Below are 26356 nucleotides of genomic sequence, written 5' to 3' on the forward strand. Positions count from 1 at the left end.
GGTGTCCACCGAAGTCCGCGTCAATCACGACGTCCAGCGTAGCTTTCCACATCTTTCACGGTGTCCAGTGGGACCATCTGCGTCACGTACAGCATCCATCGAAGTCATCTGTGCCACTTATGGCGTCCACCAAATTCTGCGTCAATCACAATGTTCAGCATAGCTTTCCACGGCTTTCACGGTGTCCAGTGAGACCATCTGCGTCACGTACAGCATCCATCGAAGTCATCTGCGCCACTTATGGCGTCCACCGAAGTCTGCGTCAATCACAGCATCCAGTGTACTCTTACGCATCTTTCACGGCATCCAGCGAAGTCGCCCGTATCAGTCATAGCATTCAGCGAAGTCATCTGCGTCACTTACGGCGTCCGCCGAAGTCTGCGTCAATCACGACGTCCAGCGTAGCTTTCCACATCTTTCACGGTGTCCAGTGAGACCATCTGCATCACGTACAGCATCCATCGAAGTCATCTGTGCCACTTATGGCGTCCACCAAAGTCTGCGTCAATCACAATGTTCGAAGTCATCTGTGCCACTTATGGCATCCACCAAAGTCTGCGTCAATCACGACGTCCAGCGTAGCTTTCCACATCTTTCACGGTGTCCAGTGAGACCATCTGCGTCACGTACAGCATCCATCGAAGTCATCTGCGCCACTTATGGCGTCCACCGAAGTCTGCGTCAATCACAGCATCCAGTGTACTCTTACGCATCTTTCACGGCATCCAGCGAGGTCGCCCGCATCAGTCATAGCATTCAGCGAAGTCATCTGCGTCACTTACGGCGTCCACTGAAGTTTGTGTCAAGGACAGCGCCCAGTGAGGTCGCCCGTGTCAATCACAGCATCCAGTGTAGTCATCCGCATGGCCTCCCCAAATATATATCCTCTCCCTGAATGCATTAGTGGCCATAGAACCTCCTACTGGATTGTCTAGAAGAACAATAAATATTCATAACTCAATCAATCTGTGAATTCTCATACTATGACCTGTGACACAGACAGTACTAGCGATATTGAGAAATGCCCAACCCAACCGGGATTAGGGGAAAGGCAGATAAGGAAACTGTATAGTCAGTCTGAGCCAACTACGGCAAAACCAACAACTAGATTTGCATGCGAGTTGTGACCTCATCCATTTAACATTTCCCTCACTCCTCCTTCTGTGGGAGACGGATCTCCTTTCCTGTGAAGTTATCTAAAAGAACTTTTTTTGCAGCACCAGTTTCCCTGCTGGAAACCTCGGGGGGAAGTCATGGACCTGAAAAGGATTAGGAATGTGTGGACCCTCGCTATATTCATCATAACCGGGGTAGGTGTGTCTGTGCGGACCCTCGCTATATTCATCATAACCGGGGTAGGTGGGTCTGTGCTGACCCTCGCTATATTCATCATGAGTGGGGTAGGTGTGTCTGTGCGGACCCTCGCTATGTTCATCATGGCCGGGGTAGGTGTGTCTGTGCGGACCCTCGCTATGTTCATCATGACCGGGGTAGGTGTGTCTGTGCAGACCCTCACTATATTCATCATGACTGGGGTAGGTGTCCGTGCGGACCCTCGCTATATTCATCATGACCGGGTAGGTGTCCGTGCGGACCCTCGCTATATTCATCATGACCGGGGTAGGTGGGTCTGTGCGAACCCTTGCTATTAGAGATGAGAGAATTATTCAAAAATTCGATTCGACTGATTCGGCGAATTCGTAAAAAAATTTTGATTCGAGTCGAATATATTCGCTGCGAATTTAACTTATAAAAGGGTGTTTGTAGGCTTCAGAGAGCCTTTATATTATTATTATTATTATACAGTATTTATAAAGCGCCAATAGTTCGCTCAGCGCTGTACATTACAAAGGGGGGCAGAACATGTGACAGAACAATACCAATACAATGCAAAACATGAGGGGATCGAGGGCCCTGCTCCTTGGAGCTTACAATCTAGGAGGGAGGGGGTGGTGGCACAGGAGGAGATAGCTGTGGGGGATGGAGTGGTAGGAAGAGTGGAGGAGGTCGGCAAGTTAGCAGGGGGTGGGGTAGGCTTCCCTGAAGAGATGGGTTTTCAGGGTGCGCCTAAAGGAGAGGAGAGTAGGTGATAATCTGATGGGTTGGGGCAGGGAGTTCCAGAGGATGGGTGACACCCTGGAGAAGTCCTGGAGGCGGGCATGGGAGGAGGAGACCAGGGAACTAGAGAGAAGGAGGTCTTGTGAGGAGCGGAGTGTGCGTGTTGGGCGGTACTTGGATATTAGGTCAGTGATGTAGTTCGGGGCAGTATGGTGGACAGCTTTGTACGTCAGCGTTAGGATTTTGAATTTGATCCATTGCGCAATCGGAAGCCAGTGGAGGGATTGGCAGAGGGGGGTGGCGGAGACAGAGCGGTTGGAAAGGTGAATGAGTCTGGCAGCCGTGTTCAGGATGGACTGAAGAGGGGATAGCCAGCGGCGAGGCAGGCCAGTGAGGAGGGAGTTGCAGTAGTCGAGTCGTGATATGATGAGGGAGTGGATGAGCTGTTTAGTGGTTTCTTGGGTTAGGAACGTGCGGATTTTGGCGATGTTGCGGAGGTGGAGTCTGCATGTTGCGGAGGTGGAGTCTGCATGTTGCGGAGGTGGAGTCTGCACGAGTTTGTTAAAGATTGGCCTTGGGGCTGGAAGGATAGGTTGGAGTCCAGAATGACACCAAGTACTCTGGCCTGCAGGGCGGGTTTGATGGTAGCGTTGTTGGATGTGACGGAGAAATCAATGGGGGGTGGTGTCCGGGCTGGGGGGAAGACAAGAAACTCGGTTTTGGAGAGGTTCAATTTAAGGAAGTGGAGCGACATCCAGTCTGATATGTCGCTCAGTAGGTGTGTGATTCGGGCTGAGACCAAGGGGGTGAGGTGGGGGGTTGAGAGATAGATTTGTGTGTCGTCGGCATAGAGGTGGTAGTTGAAGCCGTGAGAGTGTATGAGTTGGCCAAGGGAGAAGGTATAGATGGAGAAGAGAAGGGGCCCGAGGACAGAGCCTTGAGGGACCCCAACAGAGAGGGGGAGTGAGGGGGAGGTGGTAGCATTATAGGTAACGCTGAAGGAGCGTTGTGACAGGTAGGATGAGAGCCAGGAGAGAGCAGAATCTCTGAGGCCGAGGGAGTGTAGTTTTTTGAGGAGGAGGGGGTGGTCGACTGTGTCGAAGGCCGCAGAGAGGTCAAGGAGTAGGAGCACTGAGTAGTGGCCATTAGCTTTGGCGGTTAGCAGGTCGTTGGAGAGTTTGAGTAAGGCAGTTTCGGTGGAGTGTAGGGGATGGAAGCCGGACTGTAGGGGATCGAGGAGGTTGTTGTTGTTGAGGTGAGAGCATAGGCGGGTGTAGACTAGGCGCTCAAGGAGTTTAGATGTAAATGGGAGCAGGGAGATGGGTCTGAGGTTGTTCGGGTCATTGGGGTCCAGGGAGGGCTTTTTAAGTATGGGGGTGATGTGTGCATGTTTCAGAGGGGAGGGGAAAGTGCCTGAGGAGAGGGAGAGATTGAAGATGTGGGTGAGGGAGCGTAGGATGGAGGAGGAGGAAGGTCGTAGGAGTTGTGAGGGGATAGGGTCGAGGGGGCAGGTGGTGAGGCGGGCATCAGAGAGGATCTTGGAGACTTCCTCGATGGTAGTAAGGTCAAAGGTGTGGAGTGTTGGGGGAGCTTCAGTATGAGGAATGTAGGGTGGGGTGGAAGAGGAGGTCAGAGCAGTGGTGGGGCTGTGGGAGAGGGGTGATGAGGGGGTAGCTGAGTGAGGGTGAAGGGGGTTGGAGAGAGTTTGAGCAGCGACGAAGTCCCTGCGGGTTATGTCGGGTTATATTAGTGCAGAACACTGTACCTTTAATTTAAATGCCCTTGGAGTCTGCTGGGGAAGAGAAATAATACTGTCAGTCAGTATGACATGCAGATGAGTGCCGTCGATCTTAGAATCACCGCACACTTCACTCATTTGGGCAGTCACGGGGCCAAAACCAGAGTGTGGAGCCACAGTGTGGCGGTGGAGGCAGCAGCAATGGGAGGCCATACAGCACCCTATGACAAAATGGAACCCACCAGCAGTGTGAGGAGACCTGAAAGTGGCACATGGCAGAGTGTGGCGATGGAGACAGCAGCAATGGGAGGCCGTACAGGGACCCATGACACACTCTGGACCTGGCAGCAGCATGAGGAGGTGGTACAGGGGTCCATGACAGATTACGGGCCTGGCAGCAGCATGAGGAGTCGGTACGGGGGCCCATGGCAGATTACGGGCCTGGCAGCAGCAATGGGAGGCCGTACAGGGACCCATGACACACTCTGGACCTGGCAGCAGCATGAGGAGGCGGTACAGGGGCCCATGACAGATTACGGGCCTGGCAGCAGCATGAGGAGTCGGTACGGGGGCCCATGACACACTCTGGACCTGGCAGCAGCATGAGGAGGCGGTACAGGGGCCCATGACAGATTACGGGCCTGGCAGCAGCATGAGGAGTCGGTACGGGGGCCCATGGCAGATTACGGGCCTGGCAGCAGCAATGGGAGGCCGTACAGCACCCTATGACAAAATGGAACCCACCAGCAGTGTGAGGAGACCTGAAAGTGGCACATGGCAGAGTGTGGCGATGGAGACAGCAGCAATGGGAGGCCGTACAGGGACCCATGACACACTCTGGACCTGGCAGCAGCATTGAGGAGGCGGTACAGGGGCCCATGACAGATTACGGGCCTGGCAGCAGCATGAGGAGTCGGTACGGGGGCCCATGGCAGATTACGGGCCTGGCAGCAGCAATGGGAGGCCGTACAGGGACCCATGACACACTCTGGACCTGGCAGCAGCATAAGGAGGCGGTACAGGGGCCCATGACAGATTACGGGCCTAGCAGCAGCATGAGGAGTCGGTACGGGGGCCCATGACACACTCTGGACCTGGCAGCAGCATGAGGAGGCGGTACAGGGGCCCATGACAGATTACGGGCCTGGCAGCAGCATGAGGAGTCGGTACGGGGGCCCATGGCAGATTACGGGCCTGGCAGCAGCAATGGGAGGCCGTACAGCACCCTATGACAAAATGGAACCCACCAGCAGTGTGAGGAGACCTGAAAGTGGCACATGGCAGAGTGTGGCGATGGAGACAGCAGCAATGGGAGGCCGTACAGGGACCCATGACACACTCTGGACCTGGCAGCAGCATGAGGAGGCGGTACAGGGGTCCATGACAGATTACGGGCCTGGCAGCAGCATGAGGAGTTGGTACGGGGGCCCATGGCAGATTACGGGCCTGGCAGCAGCAATGGGAGGCCGTACAGGGACCCATGACACACTCTGGACCTGGCAGCAGCATGAGGAGGCGGTACAGGGGCCCATGACAGATTACGGGCCTAGCAGCAGCATGAGGAGTCGGTACGGGGGCCCATGACACACTCTGGACCTGGCAGCAGCATGAGGAGGCGGTACAGGGGCGCATGACTGATTACGAGCCTGGCAGCAGCAACTTGGACAGGAGGACGTTCAGCTTCTGCACCGTCGGGTGCGTGCTCGCAAACTGTTGTCTCTTGGAAACGGATTCCAAGAAAGACTGCTGACGGAATCCGTGAAGAGGAGTAGCAGGAGTAGGAGCATCTGAACGAGCGGAATATGCCAACAAGCGACAACAGGGGCCCATGACAGATTACGGGCCTGGCAGCAGCATGAGGAGTCGGTACGGGGGCCCATGGCAGATTACGGGCATGGCAGCAGCAATGGGAGGCCATACAGCACCCTATGACAAAATGGAAACCCACCAGCAGTGTGAGGAGACCTGAAAGTGGCACATGGCAGAGTGTGGCGATGGAGACAGCAGCAATGGGAGGCGGTACAGGGACCCATGAGACACTGTGGACCTGGCAGCAGCATGAGGAGGCGGTACAGGGGCCCATGGCAGATTAGGGGCCTGGCAGCAGCAATGGGAGGCCTGTAATCTGCCAGCACTCTATGACAAAATGGAACACACCAGCAGTGTGAGGAGACCTGAAAGTGGCACATGGCATGACACACTGTGGGCCTGGCAGCAGCATGAGGAGGCGGTACAGGGGCCCATGGCAGATTAGGGGCCTGGCAGCAGCTATGGGAGGTCCGTAATCTGCCAGCATCCTATGACAAAATGGAACACAGCAGCAGTGTGAGGAGACCTGAAAGTGGCACATGGCAGAGTGTGGCGATGGAGACAGCAGCAATGGGAGGCGGTACAGGGACCCATGAGACACTGTGGACCTGGCAGCAGCATGAGGAGGCGGTACAGGGGCCCATGGCAGATTAAGGCCTGGCAGCAGCAATGGGAGGCCCGTAATCTGCCAGCACCCTATGACAAAATGGAACCCTGGGCTGGGCAGGCAGAACCGCCGTATCTTTATCACGGTTTTCCCAGGCCACCGAATGGCGATGCTACATATGCTGACGCAACGCTGTAGTCCCAACATGGGCCCCCTGGCCACGCTTGACTTTCTGGCCACATAGTCGACATACGGCTACGTTTACTTCCTCGGGCGGCTTGACGAAAAATTGCCACACTGCCGAGTAGGAAACTTTGCCCCTGCTACTCCTCACTGGCTGACTGCTACTTCCTCTGTGCACACCGGCACCACTACTGGCCGTGGTGGTAGGCTGCAGTGGAGCTGGTGCTCTACTCCGTGGCCGTTTGCCTCCACTGACACTGCTGCGACCCTGCTGCCTCCTGGCAGCAGCAATGGGAGGCCGTACAGGGACCCATGACACACTCTGGACCTGGCAGCAGCATGAGGAGGCGGTACGGGGGCCCATGGCAGATTAGGGGCCTGGCAGCAGCTATGGGAGGCCCGTAATCTGCCAGCATCCTATGACAAAATGGAACCCAGCAGGAGTGTGAGGAGACCTGAAAGTGGCACATGGCAGAGTGTGGCGATGGAGACAGCAGCAATGGGAGGCCGTACAGGGACCCATGAGACACTGTGGACCTGGCAGCAGCATGAGGAGGCGGTACAGGGGCCCATGGCAGATTACAGGCCTGGCAGCAGCAATGGGAGACGCCCGTAATCTGCCAGCAACCTATGACAAAATGGAACCCAGCAGGAGTGTGAGGAGACCTGAAAGTGGCACATGGCAGAGTGTGGCGATGGAGACAGCAGCAATGGGAGGCGGTACAGGGACCCATGAGACACTGTGGACCTGGCAGCAGCATGAGGAGGCGGTACGGGGGCCCATGGCAGATTAGGGGCCTGGCAGAAGCTATGGGAGGCCCGTAATCTGCCAGCATCCTATGACAAAATGGAACCCAGCAGGAGTGTGAGGAGACCTGAAAGTGGCACATGGCAGAGTGTGGCGATGGAGACAGCAGCAATGGGAGGCGGTACAGGGACCCATGAGACACTGTGGACCTGGCAGCAGCATGAGGAGGCGGTACGGGGGCCCATGGCAGATTAGGGGCCTGGCAGCAGCAATGGGAGACGCCCGTAATCTGCCAGCAACCTATGACAAAATGGAACCCAGAAGCAGTGTGAGGAGACCTGAAAGTGGCACATGGCAGAGTGTGGCGATGGAGACAGCAGCAATGGGAGGCGGTACAGGGACCCATGAGACACTGTGGACCTGGCAGCAGCATGAGGAGGCGTTACAGGGGCCCATGGCAGATTACAGGCCTGGCAGCAGCAATGGGAGACGCCCGTAATCTGCCAGCAACCTATGACAAAATGGAACCCAGCAGGAGTGTGAGGAGACATGAAAGTGGCACATGGCAGAGTGTGGCGATGGAGACAGCAGCAATGGGAGGCGGTACAGGGACCCATGAGACACTGTGGACCTGGCAGCAGCATGAGGAGGCGGTACGGGGGCCCATGGCAGATTAGGGGCCTGGCAGCAGCTATGGGAGGCCCGTAATCTGCCAGCATCCTATGACAAAATGGAACCCAGCAGGAGTGTGAGGAGACCTGAAAGTGGCACATGGCAGAGTGTGGCGATGGAGACAGCAGCAATGGGAGGCCGTACAGGGACCCATGAGACACTGTGGACCTGGCAGCAGCATGAAGAGGTGGTACAGGGGCCCATGGCAGATTAGGGGCCTGGCAGCAGCTATGGGAGACGCCCGTAATCTGCCAGCAACCTATGACAAAATGGAACCCAGCAGGAGTGTGAGGAGACCTGAAAGTGGCACATGGCAGAGTGTGGCGATGGAGACAGCAGCAATGGGAGGCCGTACAGGGACCCATGAGACACTGTGGACCTGGCAGCAGCATGAGGAGGCGGTACAGGGGCCCATGGCAGATTACAGGCCTGGCAGCAGCAATGGGAGACGCCCGTAATCTGCCAGCAACCTATGACAAAATGGAACCCAGCAGGAGTGTGAGGAGACCTGAAAGTGGCACATGGCAGAGTGTGGCGATGGAGACAGCAGCAATGGGAGGCGGTACAGGGACCCATGAGACACTGTGGACCTGGCAGCAGCATGAGGAGGCGGTACGGGGGCCCATGGCAGATTAGGGGCCTGGCAGAAGCTATGGGAGGCCCGTAATCTGCCAGCATCCTATGACAAAATGGAACCCAGCAGGAGTGTGAGGAGACCTGAAAGTGGCACATGGCAGAGTGTGGCGATGGAGACAGCAGCAATGGGAGGCGGTACAGGGACCCATGAGACACTGTGGACCTGGCAGCAGCATGAGGAGGCGGTACGGGGGCCCATGGCAGATTAGGGGCCTGGCAGCAGCAATGGGAGACGCCCGTAATCTGCCAGCAACCTATGACAAAATGGAACCCAGAAGCAGTGTGAGGAGACCTGAAAGTGGCACATGGCAGAGTGTGGCGATGGAGACAGCAGCAATGGGAGGCCGTACAGGGACCCATGAGACACTGTGGACCTGGCAGCAGCATGAGGAGGCGTTACAGGGGCCCATGGCAGATTACAGGCCTGGCAGCAGCAATGGGAGACGCCCGTAATCTGCCAGCATCCTATGACAAAATGGAACCCAGCAGGAGTGTGAGGAGACCTGAAAGTGGCACATGGCAGAGTGTGGCGATGGAGACAGCAGCAATGGGAGGCGGTACAGGGACCCATGAGACACTGTGGACCTGGCAGCAGCATGAGGAGGCGGTACGGGGGCCCATGGCAGATTAGGGGCCTGGCAGCAGCTATGGGAGGCCCGTAATCTGACAGCATCCTATGACAAAATGGAACCCAGCAGGAGTGTGAGGAGACCTGAAAGTGGCACATGGCAGAGTGTGGCGATGGAGACAGCAGCAATGGGAGGCCGTACAGGGACCCATGAGACACTGTGGACCTGGCAGCAGCATGAAGAGGTGGTACAGGGGCCCATGGCAGATTAGGGGCCTGGCAGCAGCTATGGGAGACGCCCGTAATCTGCCAGCAACCTATGACAAAATGGAACCCAGCAGGAGTGTGAGGAGACCTGAAAGTGGCACATGGCAGAGTGTGGCGATGGAGACAGCAGCAATGGGAGGCCGTACAGGGACCCATGAGACACTGTGGACCTGGCAGCAGCATGAGGAGGCGGTACAGGGGCCCATGGCAGATTACAGGCCTGGCAGCAGCAATGGGAGACGCCCGTAATCTGCCAGCAACCTATGACAAAATGGAACCCAGCAGGAGTGTGAGGAGACCTGAAAGTGGCACATGGCAGAGTGTGGCGATGGAGACAGCAGCAATGGGAGGCGGTACAGGGACCCATGAGACACTGTGGACCTGGCAGCAGCATGAGGAGGCGGTACAGGGGCCCATGGCAGATTAGGGGCCTGGCAGCAGCAATGGGAGGCCTGTAATCTGCCAGCACTCTATGACAAAATGGAACCCAGAAGCAGTGTGAGGAGACCTGAAAGTGGCACATGGCAGAGTGTGGCGATGGAGACAGCAGCAATGGGAGGCGGTACAGGGACCCATGAGACACTGTGGACCTGGCAGCAGCATGAGGAGGCGGTACGGGGGCCCATGGCAGATTAGGGGCCTGGCAGCAGCTATGGGAGGCCCGTAATCTGCCAGCATCCTATGACAAAATGGAACCCAGCAGGAGTGTGAGGAGACCTGAAAGTGGCACATGGCAGAGTGTGGCGATGGAGACAGCAGCAATGGGAGGCCGTACAGGGACCCATGAGACACTGTGGACCTGGCAGCAGCATGAAGAGGTGGTACAGGGGCCCATGGCAGATTAGGGGCCTGGCAGCAGCTATGGGAGACGCCCGTAATCTGCCAGCAACCTATGACAAAATGGAACCCAGCAGGAGTGTGAGGAGACCTGAAAGTGGCACATGGCAGAGTGTGGCGATGGAGACAGCAGCAATGGGAGGCCGTACAGGGACCCATGAGACACTGTGGACCTGGCAGCAGCATGAGGAGGCGGTACAGGGGCCCATGGCAGATTACAGGCCTGGCAGCAGCAATGGGAGACGCCCGTAATCTGCCAGCAACCTATGACAAAATAGAACCCAGCAGGAGTGTGAGGAGACCTGAAAGTGGCACATGGCAGAGTGTGGCGATGGAGACAGCAGCAATGGGAGGCGGTACAGGGACCCATGAGACACTGTGGACCTGGCAGCAGCATGAGGAGGCGGTACGGGGGCCCATGGCAGATTAGGGGCCTGGCAGAAGCTATGGGAGGCCCGTAATCTGCCAGCATCCTATGACAAAATGGAACCCAGCAGGAGTGTGAGGAGACCTGAAAGTGGCACATGGCAGAGTGTGGCGATGGAGACAGCAGCAATGGGAGGCGGTACAGGGACCCATGAGACACTGTGGACCTGGCAGCAGCATGAGGAGGCGGTACGGGGGCCCATGGCAGATTAGGGGCCTGGCAGCAGCAATGGGAGACGCCCGTAATCTGCCAGCAACCTATGACAAAATGGAACCCAGAAGCAGTGTGAGGAGACCTGAAAGTGGCACATGGCAGAGTGTGGCGATGGAGACAGCAGCAATGGGAGGCCGTACAGGGACCCATGAGACACTGTGGACCTGGCAGCAGCATGAGGAGGCGTTACAGGGGCCCATGGCAGATTACAGGCCTGGCAGCAGCAATGGGAGACGCCCGTAATCTGCCAGCAACCTATGACAAAATGGAACCCAGCAGGAGTGTGAGGAGACCTGAAAGTGGCACATGGCAGAGTGTGGCGATGGAGACAGCAGCAATGGGAGGCGGTACAGGGACCCATGAGACACTGTGGACCTGGCAGCAGCATGAGGAGGCGGTACGGGGGCCCATGGCAGATTAGGGGCCTGGCAGCAGCTATGGGAGGCCCGTAATCTGCCAGCATCCTATGACAAAATGGAACCCAGCAGGAGTGTGAGGAGACCTGAAAGTGGCACATGGCAGAGTGTGGCGATGGAGACAGCAGCAATGGGAGGCCGTACAGGGACCCATGAGACACTGTGGACCTGGCAGCAGCATGAAGAGGTGGTACAGGGGCCCATGGCAGATTAGGGGCCTGGCAGCAGCAATGGGAGACGCCCGTAATCTGCCAGCAACCTATGACAAAATGGAACCCAGAAGCAGTGTGAGGAGACCTGAAAGTGGCACATGGCAGAGTGTGGCGATGGAGACAGCAGCAATGGGAGGCCGTACAGGGACCCATGAGACACTGTGGACCTGGCAGCAGCATGAGGAGGCGTTACAGGGGCCCATGGCAGATTACAGGCCTGGCAGCAGCAATGGGAGACGCCCGTAATCTGCCAGCAACCTATGACAAAATGGAACCCAGCAGGAGTGTGAGGAGACCTGAAAGTGGCACATGGCAGAGTGTGGCGATGGAGACAGCAGCAATGGGAGGCGGTACAGGGACCCATGAGACACTGTGGACCTGGCAGCAGCATGAGGAGGCGGTACTGGGGGCCCATGGCAGATTAGGGGCCTGGCAGCAGCTATGGGAGGCCCGTAATCTGCCAGCATCCTATGACAAAATGGAACCCAGCAGGAGTGTGAGGAGACCTGAAAGTGGCACATGGCAGAGTGTGGCGATGGAGACAGCAGCAATGGAAGGCCGTACAGGGACCCATGAGACACTGTGGACCTGGCAGCAGCATGAAGAGGTGGTACAGGGGCCCATGGCAGATTAGGGGCCTGGCAGCAGCTATGGGAGACGCCCGTAATCTGCCAGCAACCTATGACAAAATGGAACCCAGCAGGAGTGTGAGGAGACCTGAAAGTGGCACATGGCAGAGTGTGGCGATGGAGACAGCAGCAATGGGAGGCCGTACAGGGACCCATGAGACACTGTGGACCTGGCAGCAGCATGAGGAGGCGGTACAGGGGCCCATGGCAGATTACAGGCCTGGCAGCAGCAATGGGAGACGCCCGTAATCTGCCAGCAACCTATGACAAAATGGAACCCAGCAGGAGTGTGAGGAGACCTGAAAGTGGCACATGGCAGAGTGTGGCGATGGAGACAGCAGCAATGGGAGGCGGTACAGGGACCCATGAGACACTGTGGACCTGGCAGTAGCATGAGGAGGCGGTACGGGGGTCCATGGCAGATTAGGGGCCTGGCAGCAGCTATGGGAGGCCCGTAATCTGCCAGCATCCTATGACAAAATGGAACCCAGCAGGAGTGTGAGGAGACCTGAAAGTGGCACATGGCAGAGTGTGGCGATGGAGACAGCAGCAATGGGAGGCGGTACAGGGACCCATGAGACACTGTGGACCTGGCAGCAGCATGAGGAGGCGGTACGGGGGCCCATGGCAGATTAGGGGCCTGGCAGCAGCAATGGGAGACGCCCGTAATCTGCCAGCAACCTATGACAAAATGGAACCCAGAAGCAGTGTGAGGAGACCTGAAAGTGGCACATGGCAGAGTGTGGCGATGGAGACAGCAGCAATGGGAGGCCGTACAGGGACCCATGAGACACTGTGGATCTGGCAGCAGCATGAGGAGGTGGTACAGGGGCCCATGGCAGATTAGGGGCCTGGCAGCAGCAATGGGAGACGCCCGTAATCTGCCAGCAACCTATGACAAAATGGAACCCAGCAGGAGTGTGAGGAGACCTGAAAGTGGCACATGGCAGAGTGTGGCGATGGAGACAGCAGCAATGGGAGGCGGTACAGGGACCCATGAGACACTGTGGACCTGGCAGCAGCATGAGGAGGCGGTACAGGGGCCCATGGCAGATTACAGGCCTGGCAGCAGCAATGGGAGACGCCCGTAATCTGCCAGCAACCTATGACAAAATGGAACCCAGCAGGAGTGTGAGGAGACCTGAAAGTGGCACATGGCAGAGTGTGGCGATGGAGACAGCAGCAATGGGAGGCCGTACAGGGACCCATGAGACACTGTGGACCTGGCAGCAGCATGAGGAGGCGGTACAGGGGCCCATGGCAGATTACAGGCCTGGCAGCAGCAATGGGCGACGCCCGTAATCTGCCAGCAACCTATGACAAAATGGAACCCAGCAGGAGTGTGAGGAGACCTGAAAGTGGCACATGGCAGAGTGTGGCGATGGAGACAGCAGCAATGGGAGGCGGTACAGGGACCCATGAGACACTGTGGACCTGGCAGCAGCATGAGGAGGCGGTACGGGGGCCCATGGCAGATTAGGGGCCTGGCAGCAGCTATGGGAGGCCTGTAATCTGCAAGCATCCTATGACAAAATGGAACCCAGCAGGAGTGTGAGGAGACCTGAAAGTGGCACATGGCAGAGTGTGGCGATGGAGACAGCAGCAATGGGAGGCAGTACAGGGACCCATGAGACACTGTGGACCTGGCAGCAGCATGAAGAGGCGGTACAGGGGCCCATGGCAGATTAGGGGCCTGGCAGCAGCTATGGGAGACGCCCGTAATCTGCCAGCAACCTATGACAAAATGGAACCCAGCAGGAGTGTGAGGAGACCTGAAAGTGGCACATGGCAGAGTGTGGCGATGGAGACAGCAGCAATGGGAGGCGGTACAGGGACCCATGAAACACTGTGGACCTGGCAGCAGCATGAGGAGGCGGTACAGGGGCCCATGGCAGATTAGGGGCCTGGCAGCAGCAATGGGAGACGCCCGTAATCTGCCAGCAACCTATGACAAAATGGAACCCAGCAGGAGTGTGAGGAGACCTGAAAGTGGCACATGGCAGAGTGTGGCGATGGAGACAGCAGCAATGGGAGGCCGTACAGGGACCCATGAGACACTGTGGACCTGGCAGCAGCATGAGGAGGCGGTACAGGGGCCCATGGCAGATTAGGGGCCTGGCAGCAGCTATGGGAGGCCCGTAATCTGCCAGCATCCTATGACAAAATGGAACCCAGCAGGAGTGTGAGGAGACCTGAAAGTGGCACATGGCAGAGTGTGGCGATGGAGACAGCAGCAATGGGAGGCCGTACAGGGACCAATGAGACACTGTGGACCTGGCAGCAGCATGAGGAGGCGGTACGGGGGCCCATGGCAGATTACAGGCCTGGCAGCAGCAATGGGAGGTCCGTAATCTGCCAGCACCCTATGACAAAATGGAACCCAGTAGCAGTGTGAGGAGACCTGAAAGTGGCACATGTTTGGGGCATGATTCATGGCGGATTTAGTCAGTTGTGTCAGGAACTGGTGGTTTGAAATCCAGACTAATCCACGCCTGATTCATTTTCACAAACGTGAGTCTCTCCACACTTTGGGTGGACAGTCGTGTCCTCCGCAGAGTTACAATACCTCCTGCCGCACTAAACACGCGCTCCGATGCCACGCTACTGGCCGGGCATGACAGCCTTTCAAGGGCAAATTCAGCTAGTTGGGGCCAAAGGTCAAGTTTCGTTGCCCAGTAGTCAAGGGGATTGTCTACCTCGGTTGGCAGGGTGCTGTCCAAGTAGGCCCAAGCCTGTTGTTTGAGCTCCTGCTCCAGGTCCACCTGATGCTGCTGCTGCGGCTGGTTAGTAGTTTCCTCACTGCGCTGGTGAAGAAAGCTACTCATCATCGACTGCAGACTGAGGCAGCCGCTGCTGGTGGAGCTGCCACTGCTCCTACCACCCCACCCCTCCCCTGCTGCCATGGCAGCGGAACGCGAGCGCACAGGGCCCACAGTGTCTGAGGATGGACGTTGGCGCAGAAAGGCAGAGACCAACTGACTACATAGGTGGTTTTTATAGTACGTAATTTTGGCCTCCCTCTCAGCAGGTGTGAAAAAGGCCACCATTTTGGAACGGTAGCAAGGGTCCAACAAGTTGGACAGCCAAAAGTCATCCCTCTGTCTGATGGTTATTATTCGGCTGTCGCTACGCAAGCAACCGAGCATGCTATGGGCCATTTGTGCCAAGGAATGCCAGGGACTCCCTGCCTCCATCTCCACAGCATACTGCCACGGTGCGTCTGGGTCCTCTGTCTCCTCCTCCTCCTCCTCTACCAGATGCTCCTGCTCCTCCACTCCTGTCCGCTGAGTGGAAAAACCACCCATTTCACTCAATAATTCCTGAGCACCAATGTCCTCCTCTACCTCCTCCTCTTCTTCCTGTCCTGCCCCCACAGGGGTCATGTGGCGTTGAGATCTGTGCGCCACGTCTACCGCATCCTGACCAGCCATTGTTAACAGCATTCGTTCCAGGACGTGCAACAGAGGAATGACGTCGTTCATCCCATAGTCCTGCCGACTCACGAATAGCGTGGCCTCCTCAAAGGGCCTGAGCAAGCGGCAGGTGTCACGCATGAGCTGCCAATGGCTGACATCGAAGTTACACAGGGGAGTACCTTTATCCGCTTGTAACATCAGGAAATCGGTGATGGCCTTTCGCTGCTCGTAAAGGCGGTCTAACATGTGTAGGGTTGAATTCCACCTTGTTGCAACGTCGCAGATCAGGGGATGCTGTGGAATTCCGTTCTGCCGCTGCAGCTCAAGGAGGGTGTGCTTTGCGGTGTAGGAATGGCTGAAATGCATGCAAAGTTTACGTGACATTTTAAGGATGTCTTGCAGTGGGATGGTGGATTTTAGGAACCGCTTGACAACCAGATTGAACACGTGAGCCATGCATGGCGCATGGCACAACCTTCCTTGACGCAGAGCAGACACCATGTTCTTTCCGTTGTCGGTCAACATGGTTCCGATTTTCAGTTTGCGCGGAGACAGCCATCTGTCGATTTCTCTGTTCATTACACTCAGAAGTTCCTCCCCTGTGTGACTACGTTCGCCAAGGCTTACCAGGTGCAGCACAGCGTGACACCGTTGCGCCCTGCACATATGATATGCCGGTCGGGTAATGGGACTTGGCACGGGGGTGGCGGCTGAGGACACGGCGGAAGAAGAGGTGGTAGAGGCGGACATGTTTGCTGGACCAAGGACGTGCAAACATGGAGGCAAAAGCGTCGTGACCTGTCCAAGTTGCTGGTGCGGCTGTGCCGGCACCACGTTCACCCAGTGGGCCGTAAATGACATGTACTGTCCCTGACCGTAGTTACAGCTCCACACGTCGGCGCTGCCGTGCACTTTGGCAGAGACCGACATGCTCAAAGACTGGCCCACCATCTCTTCTACATGTGAATGCAGGGCTGGCACTGCCTTTTTGGCGAAGAAATGCCGGCTTGGCACTCTCCACCGCGGCGCGGCACAAGCCATCATTTCTCGGAAAGGTGCTGAGTCCACCACTTGGAAAGGGAGGGACTGCAGCACCAGCAACTTGGACATGAGGACGTTCAGCTTTTGCACCGTCGGGTGCGTGCTCGCAAACTGTTGTCTCTTGGAAACGGATTCCAAGAAAGACTGCTGACGGAATCCGTGAAGAGGAGTAGCAGGAGAAGGAGCATCTGAACGAGCGGAAGATGCCAACGAGCGACAACTCCCCTCAGCAGAGGTGTTGGAGCCTTGACTGGCTGATAGAGGGCGATTGACGTCGGGTGACGGAGCAAGTAACGGAGCGGGTGATGGAGCGGGGGCTGGGGCAGGCAGAACCGCCGTATCTTTATCACGGTTTTCCCAGGCCACCAAATGGCGATACTGCATATGCTGACGCAACGCTGTAGTCCCAACATGGGCCCCCTGGCCACGCTTGACTTTCTGGCCACATAGTCGACATACGGCTACGTTTACTTCCTCGGGCGGCTTGAGGAAAAATTGCCACAACGCCGAGTAGGAAACTTTGCCCCCGCTACTCCTCACTGGCTGACTGCTACTTCCTCTGTGCACACCGGCACCACTACTGGCCGTGGTGGTAGGCTGCAGTGGAGCTGGTGCTCTACTCCGTGGCCGTTTGCCTCCACTGACACTGATGCGACCCTGCTGCCTCCTGGCCAACCCACCGACTGTTTTGCTCGCTGCCAAGCTGGCACCCTCTTCTCCTGATGATGCGGAAGAAATTACCTGATGACGACGAGGCTGCCAAGTGCGATCAGCCTCCTCATCATCAATTAGGGTCTCCGCCTCACTACTAGCCCCCTCAGCTGCGTGTGGGTCAGGAGACAGACCTGTCTCTAGACCGGCTACCGAGCCACTCTCCTCGCCAGTACTTCTTCGCCTGGCTGCTGAAGAGGCGGATGTCTCCCCCCGTTCCTGACCGCCCTCTGTTAGCTCTTCCTCACTGTACAGTGGGGCTGAGCCCACAGCATGCGATACTTCGCTTGGTGAGGGAACAGTAAAGGACAGGGGCAGGTAGAGGACACGTGATTTCAGTGGGCTTGCTCCCGGGCCATGCCAACTAACGGTTGTGTCTGATATACACACCGACCGTTGGCTGTAGGTGTCAGAGGTGACCTGGGAAGAGGAAGACGACCGAGCCAACCAATCGATGACGGCAGGGTTGTCGGTGGAGACACGACCGCTGGATGACACCGGGAGCACTGGCCTCTGGCTGCGACTAGTGCTGCCTCGACCCCTTCCTCTGCTGCCACGTCTGCTCGCTCCTAAAACATTGCCTCCTCTGCCACTCCTCTGCATGTTGTCTGACATACTCTTTAATTCAACGATTATGTGTCCCTGAGTAACAATTCTGTGTCCCTGAGTAACAATTCTGTGTCTGTCCCTGAGTAACAATTCTGTGTCCCTCAGTAACACTTCTGTGTCCCTCAGTAACAATTCTGTGTCCCTCAGTAACAATTCTGTGTCCCTCAGTAACAATTCTGTGTCTGTCCCCGAGTAACAATTCTGTGTCTGTCCCTGAGTAACAATTCTGTGTCCCTGAGTAACAATTCTGTGTCCCTCAGTAACAATTATGTGTCCCTCAGTAACAATTCTGTGTCTGTCCCTGAGTAACAATTCTGTGTCCCTGAGTAACAATTCGGTGTCCCTGAGTAACAATTCTGTGTCCCTCAGTAACAATTCTGTGTCCCTGAGTAACAATTCTGTGTCCCTCAGTAACAATTCTGTGTCTGTCCCTGAGTAACAATTCTGTGTCCCTGAGTAACAATTCTGTGTCTCTGAGTAACAATTCTGTGTCCCTCAGTAACAATTCTGTGTCCCTGAGTAACAATTCTGTGTCCCTCAGTAACAATTCTGTGTCTGTCCCTGAGTAACAATTCTGTGTCCCTGAGTAACAATTCTGTGTCCCTGAGTAACAATTCTGTGTCCCTCAGTAACAATTCTGTGTCCCTGAGTAACAATTCTGTGTCCCTCAGTAACAATTCTGTGTCCCTGAGTAACAATTCTGTGTCCCTCAGTAACAATTCTGTGTCTGTCCCTGAGTAACAATTCTGTGTCCCTGAGTAACAATTCTGTGTCCCTGAGTAACAATTCTGTGTCCCTCAGTAACAATTCTGTGTCCCTGAGTAACAATTCTGTGTCCCTCAGTAACAATTCTGTGTCTGTCCCTGAGTAACAATTCTGTGTCCCTGAGTAACAATTATGTGTCCCTCAGTAACAATTCTGTGTCCCTGAGTAACAATTCTGTGTCCCTCAGTAACAATTCTGTGTCCCTCAGTAACAATTCTGTGTCGGTCCCTGAGTAACAATTCTGTGTCTGTCCCTGAGTAACAATTCTGTGAGTGTCCCTGAGTAACAATTCTGTGTCCCTCAGTAACAATTCTGTGTCCCTCAGTAACAATTCTGTGTCTGTCCCTGAGTAACAATTCTGTGTCCCTGAGTAACGATTCTGTGTCCCTGAGTAACAGTTCTGTGTCCCTGAGTAACAGTTCTGTGTCCCTCAGTAACAATTCTGTGTCTGTCCCTGAGTAAAAATTCTGTGTCCCTCAGTAACAATTCTGTGTCCCTCAGTAACAATTCTGTGTCCCTCAGTAACAATTCTGTGTCTGTCCCTGAGTAACAGTTCTGTGTCCCTGAGTAACAGTTCTGTGTCCCTGAGTAACAGTTCTGTGTCCCTGAGTAACAATTCTGTGTCCCTCAGTAACAATTCTGTGTCCCTGAGTAACAATTCTGTGTCCCTCAGTAACAATTCTGTGTCTGTCCCTGAGTAACAATTCTGTGTCCCTGAATAACAATTCTGTGTCCCTCAGTAACAATTCTGTGTCCCTGAGTAACAATTCTGTGTCCCTCAGTAACAATTCTGTGTCCCTCAGTAACAATTCTGTGTCTGTCCCTGAGTAACAATTCTGTGTCTGTCCCTGAGTAACAATTCTGTGTCCCTCAGTAACAATTCTGTGTCCCTCAGTAACAATTCTGTGTCTGTCCCTGAGTAACAATTCTGTGTCCCTGAGTAATGATTCTGTGTCCCTGAGTAACAGATCTGTGTCCCTGAGTAACAGTTCTGTGTCCCTCAGTAACAATTCTGTGTCTGTCCCTGAGTAACAATTCTGTGTCCCTCAGTAACAATTCTGTGTCCCTCAGTAACAATTCTGTGTCTGTCCCTGAGTAACACTTCTGTGTCCCTGAGTAAAAGTTCTGTGTCCCTGAGTAACAGTTCTGTGTCCCTCAGTAACAATTCTGTGTCTGTCCCTGAGTAACAATTCTGTGTCCCTGAGTAACGATTCTGTGTCCCTGAGTAACAGTTCTGTGTCCCTGAGTAACAGTTCTGTGTCCCTCAGTAACAATTCTGTGTCTGTCCCTCAGTAACAATTCTGTGTCCCTCAGTAACAATTCTGTGTCTGTCCCTGAGTAACAGTTCTGTGTCCCTGAGTAACAGTTCTGTGTCCCTGAGTAACAGTTCTGTGTCCCTCAGTAACAATTCTGTGTCTGTCCCTGAGTAACAATTCTGTGTCCCTCAGTAACAATTCTGTGTCCCTCCATAACAATTCTGTGTCCCTCAGTAACAATTCTGTGTCTGTCCCTGAGTAACAGTTCTGTGTCCCTGAGTAACAGTTCTGTGTCCCTGAGTAACAGTTCTGTGTCCCTCAGTAACAATTCTGTGTCTGTCCCTGAGTAACAATTCTGTGTCCCTCAGTAACAATTCTGTGTCCCTCAGTAACAATTCTGTGTCCCTCAGTAACAATTCTGTGTCCCTCAGTAACAATTCTGTGTCCCTCAGTAACAATTCTGTCTGTCCCTGAGTAACAATTCTGTGTCTGTCCCTGAGTAACAATTCTGTGTCTGTCCCTGAGTAACAATTCTGTGTCCCTCAGTAACAATTTTGTGTCCCTCAGTAACAATTCTGTGTCTGTCCCTGAGTAACAATTCTGTGTCCCTGAGTAACGATTCTGTGTCCCTGAGTAACAGTTCTGTGTCCCTGAGTAACAATTCTGTGTCTGTCCCTGAGTAACAGTTCTGTGTCCCTGAGTAACAGTTCTGTGTCCCTGAGTAACAATTCTGTGTCCCTCAGTAACAATTCTGTGTCTGTCCCTGAGTAACAATTCTGTGTCTGTCCCTGAGTAACAATTCTGTGTCCCTGAGTAACAGTTCTGTGTCCCTCAGTAACAATTCTGTGTCTGTCCCTGAGTAACAGTTCTGTGTCCCTGAGTAACAGTTCTGTGTCCCTGAGTAACAGTTCTGTGTCCCTCAGTAACAATTCTGTGTCTGTCCCTGAGTAACAATTCTGTGTCCCTCAGTAACAATTCTGTGTCCCTCAGTAACAATTCTGTGTCTGTCCCTGAGTAAAAGTTCTGTGTCCCTGAGTAACAGTTCTGTGTACCTGAGCAACAGTTCTGTGTCCCTCAGTAACAATTCTGTGTCTGTCCCTGAGTAACAATTCTGTGTCCCTCAGTAACAATTCTGTGTCCCTCCGTAACAATTCTGTGTCTGTCCCTGAGTAACAGTTCTGTGTCCCTGAGTAACAGTTCTGTGTCTCTGAGTAACAGTTCTGTGTCCCTGAGTAACAATTCTGTGTCCCTGAGTAACAATTCTGTGTCCCTCAGTAACAATTCTGTGTCCCTCAGTAACAATTCTGTGTCTGTCCCTGAGTAACAATTCTGTGTCCCTCAGTAACAATTCTGTGTCCCTCCGTAACAATTCTGTGTCTGTCCCTGAGTAACAGTTCTGTGTCCCTGAGTAACAGTTCTGTGTCTCTGAGTAACAGTTCTGTGTCCCTGAGTAACAATTCTGTGTCCCTGAGTAACAATTCTGTGTCCCTCAGTAACAATTCTGTGTCCCTCAGTAACAATTCTGTGTCCCTCAGTAACAATTCTGTGTCTGTCCCTGAGTAACAATTCTGTGTCCCTGAGTAACAATTCTGTGTCCCTCAGTAACAATTCTGTGTCCCTCAGTAACAATTCTGTGTGTCCCTGAGTAACAATTCTGTGTCCCTGAGTAACAATTCTGTGTCCCTCAGTAACAATTCTGTGTCCCTCAGTAACAATTCTGTGTCCCTCAGTAACAATTCTGTGTCTGTCTCTGAGTAACAATTCTGTGTCCCTGAGTAACAATTCTGTGTCCCTGAGTAACAATTCTGTGTCCCTCAGTAACAATTCTGTGTCCCTCAGTAACAATTCTGTGTCTGTCCCTGAGTAACAATTCTGTGTCTGTCCCTGAGTAACAATTCTGTGTATGTCCCTGGGTAACAATTCTGTGTCCCTCAGTAACAATTCTGTGTCCCTCAGTAACAATTCTGTGTCTGTCCCTGAGTAACAATTCTGTGTCTGTCCCTGAGTAACAATTCAGTGTCTGTCCCTGAGTAACAATTCTGTGTCCCTAAGTAACGTTTCTGTGGCCCCAAGTAACGGTTCTGTGTCCCTAAGTAATGATTCTGTGGCCCTAAGTAAAGTTTCTGTGGCCCTAAGTAACGATTCTGTGGCCCTAAGTAACGATTATGTGGCCCTAAGTAACGTTTCTGTGGCCCTAAGTAACGATTCTGTGGCCCTAAGTAACGTTTCTGTGGCCCTAAGTAATGTTTCTGTGGCCCAGGTAACGATTCTGTGGCCCTAAGTAACGTTTCTGTGGCCCTAAGTAACGATTCTGTGGCCCTAAGTAACGTTTCTGTGGCCCTAAGTAACGTTTCTGTGGCCCTAACGTTTCTGTGTCCCTAAGTAACGTTTCTGTGGCCCTAAGTAATGGTTCTGTGGCCCTAAGTAACGTTTCTGTGTCCCTAAGTAACGTTTCTGTGTCCCTAAGTAACGTTTCTGTGGCCCTAAGTAACGTTTCTGTGGCCCTAAGTAACGATTCTGTGTCCCTAACTCTGTCCCTAATACAGAGAGGTCTGCCTCTCTTGAATGACTGGAGGCAAATGGAGAATTCTAAGATGGCCGCCATTTATAGCTCGACCATTACACAGTGCTGGCTGGCTGGCTGCTGATTGGCTAATGCGATCACATGTCATGAATGAATGCATTATGGGTCAGCGCGCCTTGTCTGCGTGCCTTCCCAGACATCCCCGCTCCGTCGCCGCACATGTCGCCGCCATTTTAGGAAAAATTTCGATTCGCGCATCCGAAGTATGCTAATTTTCGGATTCGAAAAAGTAATGATTCTGTGGCCCTAAGTAAAGTTTCTGTGGCCCTAAGTAACGATTCTGTGGCCCTAAGTAACGATTATGTGGCCCTAAGTAACGTTTCTGTGGCCCTAAGTAACGATTCTGTGGCCCTAAGTAACGTTTCTGTGGCCCTAAGTAACGTTTCTGTGGCCCAGGTAACGATTCTGTGGCCCTAAGTAACGTTTCTGTGGCCCTAAGTAACGTTTCTGTGGCCCTAAGTAACGATTCTGTGGCCCTAAGTAACGTTTCTGTGGCCCTAACGTTTCTGTGTCCCTAAGTAACGTTTCTGTGGCCCTAAGTAATGGTTCTGTGGCCCTAAGTAACGTTTCTGTGTCCCTAAGTAACGTTTCTGTGTCCCTAAGTAACGTTTCTGTGGCCCTAAGTAACGTTTCTGTGGCCCTAAGTAACGATTCTGTGTCCCTAACTCTGTCCCTAATACAGAGAGGTCTGCCTCTCTTGAATGACTGGAGGCAAATGGAGAATTCTAAGATGGCCGCCATTTATAGCTCGACCATTACACAGTGCTGGCTGGCTGGCTGCTGATTGGCTAATGCGATCACATGTCATGAATGAATGCATTATGGGTCAGCGCGCCTTGTCTGCGTGCCTTCCCAGACATCCCCGCTCCGTCGCCGCACATGTCGCCGCCATTTTAGGAAAAATTTCGATTCGCGCATCCGAAGTATGCTAATTTTCGGATTCGGCGCGAATCGAAATTTTTCTAATATTCGAAACGAATTCCACTTCGCCTACTTCGATTCGCTCATCTCTACTTGCTATGTTCATCATGACCGGGGTAGGTGGGTCTGTGCGGACCCTCGCTATATTCATCATGACCGGGGTAGGTGGGTCTGTGCGAACCCTCGCTATATTCATCATAACAGGGGTAGGTGTGTCTGTGCGGACCCTCGCTATATTCATCATGATGGGGGGTAGGTGGGTCTGTGCGGACCCTCGCTATATTCATCATGACCGGGGTAGGTGTGTCTGTGTGCATTTGTATGGAGGGAATCACTGCATGCATCTCCTGTGTCTTCATTGTTTCTATTAGGGATTTATCAAAAATATAAACCAGGAAAGATGTTGCTGAACAATGAATGCGATCCGACCGAGAATGACTTCCAGCAATAATTCCATGGAATAGTGCGACTATCACTACACATCAAACTACATCCATCCTGTACTCCGGACTCCTCTCCTGGGCACTCCTCTCCTGCACATACCGTCATACCCTCTAGAATGCTCTCCTGCAAATGCTGTCACCCTCTGCACTCCTCTCCTGCAAATGCGGTCACTGTCTGCACTCCTCTCCTGCAAATGCTGTCACTCTCTGCACTCCTCTCCTGCAAATGCGGTCACTGTCTGCACTCCTCTCCTGCAAATGCGGTCACTGTCTGCACTCCTCTCCTGCAAATGCTGTCACCCTCTGCACTCCTCTCCTGCAAATGCTGTCACTCTCTGCACTCCTCTCCTGCAGGTGCCATCATACCCTCTGTACTCCTCTCCTGCACATGCGGTCACCCTCTGTACTCCTCTCCTGCACATGCGGTCACCCTCTGTACTCCTCTCCTGCACATGCGGTCACCCTCTGTACTCCTCTCCTGCACATGCGGTCACCCTCTGTACTCCTCTCCTGCACATGCTGTCACCCTCTGTACTCCTCTCCTGCACATGCTGTCACCCTCTGTACTCCTCTCCTGCACATGCTGTCACCCTCTGCACTCCTCTCCTGCACGTGCCATCATACCCCCTGCCATCCTCTCCTGCACGTGCCGTAATACGCTCTGCACTCCTCTACTGCACATGCTATCACCCTCTGCACTCTTCTCCTTCATATGCTGTCATATCCTCTGCACTCCTCTCCTGCACATGCGGTCATCCTCTGCACTCCTCTCCCGCACATGGTGTCATACCCTCTGCACTCTTCTCCCGCACTACCCACTAAAACAATTCTTCAGCTTTATCTGTAACACCCCAATCGTGTCCATCCTGGATTGGCGCACATTTACTATTATATAAACATCGTTGTGATAATAAGAGAAATTTTGGGTGTCAGACTCCATTTTTAAAAGTTGAATGCTGGCCAATAACAATTTTATATTATATTCTACAGTGAAGGAAATGCATATCTGCTCCCCAGCTGATGGTGAATGTTCGCCCCTCACACAGAAATGATTGGTCTAACAATGGAATGTTCGCCCCTCACACAGAAATGATCGGTCTAACAATGGAATGTTCGGTGTAACACTGAGAGACAGAATACAACAACAAATTCAGCAGAAATGCGTCTAACAAATGATGACTGATCTACATGTTCATGAGGGAAAGAAGGATTTGATCCCCTTCACAAAACATGACTTAGTGCTTGCTGGCAAATCCCTTCTTGGCAATCCCAGAGGTCAGGCGTTACCTGGAGTTGGCCACCAGCTTTGCACACATTTCAGGAGGGATTTGGGCCCACTCCTCTTGGCAGATCCTCTCCAAGTCATTCTGGTTTGGTGGCTGATATTTGGCAACTCCAACTTTCAGCTCCCTCCACAGATATTTTCAATCGGATGAAGCTCTGGAGACTGGCTAGGCCACTCCAGGACCTTAATGTGCTTCTTCTCCAGCCGCTGCTTTGTTGCCTTGGCCGTGTGTTTTGGCTCCTTGTCATGCTGGAACAGCCACCCGCCATTTTCAATGCCCTGGCTGAGGGAAGAAGGTTCTCACCCAAGATTTGCCGGTACATTGCCCCGTCCATGGTCCCCTTGATGCGGTGCAGTTGTCCTGTCCCCTTAGCAGAAAAACACCCCCAAAGCAGAATGTTTCCACCACCATGTTTGACAGTTGGGATGGTGTTCTTGGGGTCATAGGCAGCATTCCTCGTCCTCCTCCTCCTCCAAACACGGCTAGTTGAGTTGATGCCAAAGAGCTCCATGTTGGTCGTCTCATCTGACCAGGACACTTTCAACCAGTCCTGCTCTGCCTCATTCAGATGTTCAGTGGCAGACTTCAGACGGGCCTGGACATGTGCTCTCTTGAGCAGAGGGACCTTGCGGGCACTGCGGGATTTCAATCCTCGTCGGCGTAGTGTGTTACCCATTGTTCTCTTGGTGACTGCGGTCCCAGCTGGCCGGAGATCATTGACAAGATCCTCACTCGTAGTTCTGGGATGATGCCTCACTGTTGTCATGATCACTGACACTCCACGAGGGGAGATCTTGCACGGTGCACCGGTCCTAGGGAGACTGACAGTTGCTTTGTGTTTCTTCCATTTGCGAATGATTGCACCGACTGTTGTCACCTTCTCACCAAACTGCTTGGCCATAGTTTGGTAGCCCAGTCCAGCCTTGTGTAGGTCTTCGATCCTGTTCCTGACATCCCTGGACAGCTCTTTGGTCTTTGCCATGGTGGAGGGTTTGGAATCTGATGGTTTGATTGCTCCTGTGGACAGGTGTCTTTTATACAGGTAAGAAAATGAGATTAGCATCTCTCCCTTTAAGAGGCTGCTTCTAATCTCAGCTTGTTACCTGTGTGAAAGACACCTGGGAGCCAAAAATGCTGCTGAATGATAGGGGATGGAATACTTATTTCCCTCATGAACATGCAGATCCGTCATCATTGGTTAGACGCATTTCTGCTGAATTTGTTGTTGCTATTCTGTCTCTCTGTGTTACACCGAACATTCCATTGTTAGACCGATCATTTCTTTGTGAGGGGCGAACATTCAA

The 26356-nt window shown here is 53.7% G+C and overlaps 1 protein-coding gene across 1 annotated transcript in view; it reads left to right on the top strand.

The window, feature by feature from the left end:
• Window positions 1-538: 538 nt before the first annotated feature.
• LOC149430909 (NXPE family member 3-like) overlaps window positions 539-26356 on the top strand; it is a 45503-nt gene continuing 19685 nt past the window's right edge. Inside the window, exon 1 of the mRNA XM_089665930.1 lies at window positions 539-823. Within this exon, the coding sequence (XP_089522056.1) occupies window positions 539-823 (285 nt within the window). The remainder of the gene's footprint in view (window positions 824-26356) is intronic.

Source organism: Staurois parvus, unplaced genomic scaffold (assembly GCF_062004578.1).
Source record: "Staurois parvus isolate SC_StPar_1 unplaced genomic scaffold, SC_StPar_1.0 ptg002414l, whole genome shotgun sequence".
Taxonomy (NCBI): Eukaryota; Metazoa; Chordata; class Amphibia; order Anura; family Ranidae; genus Staurois; species Staurois parvus.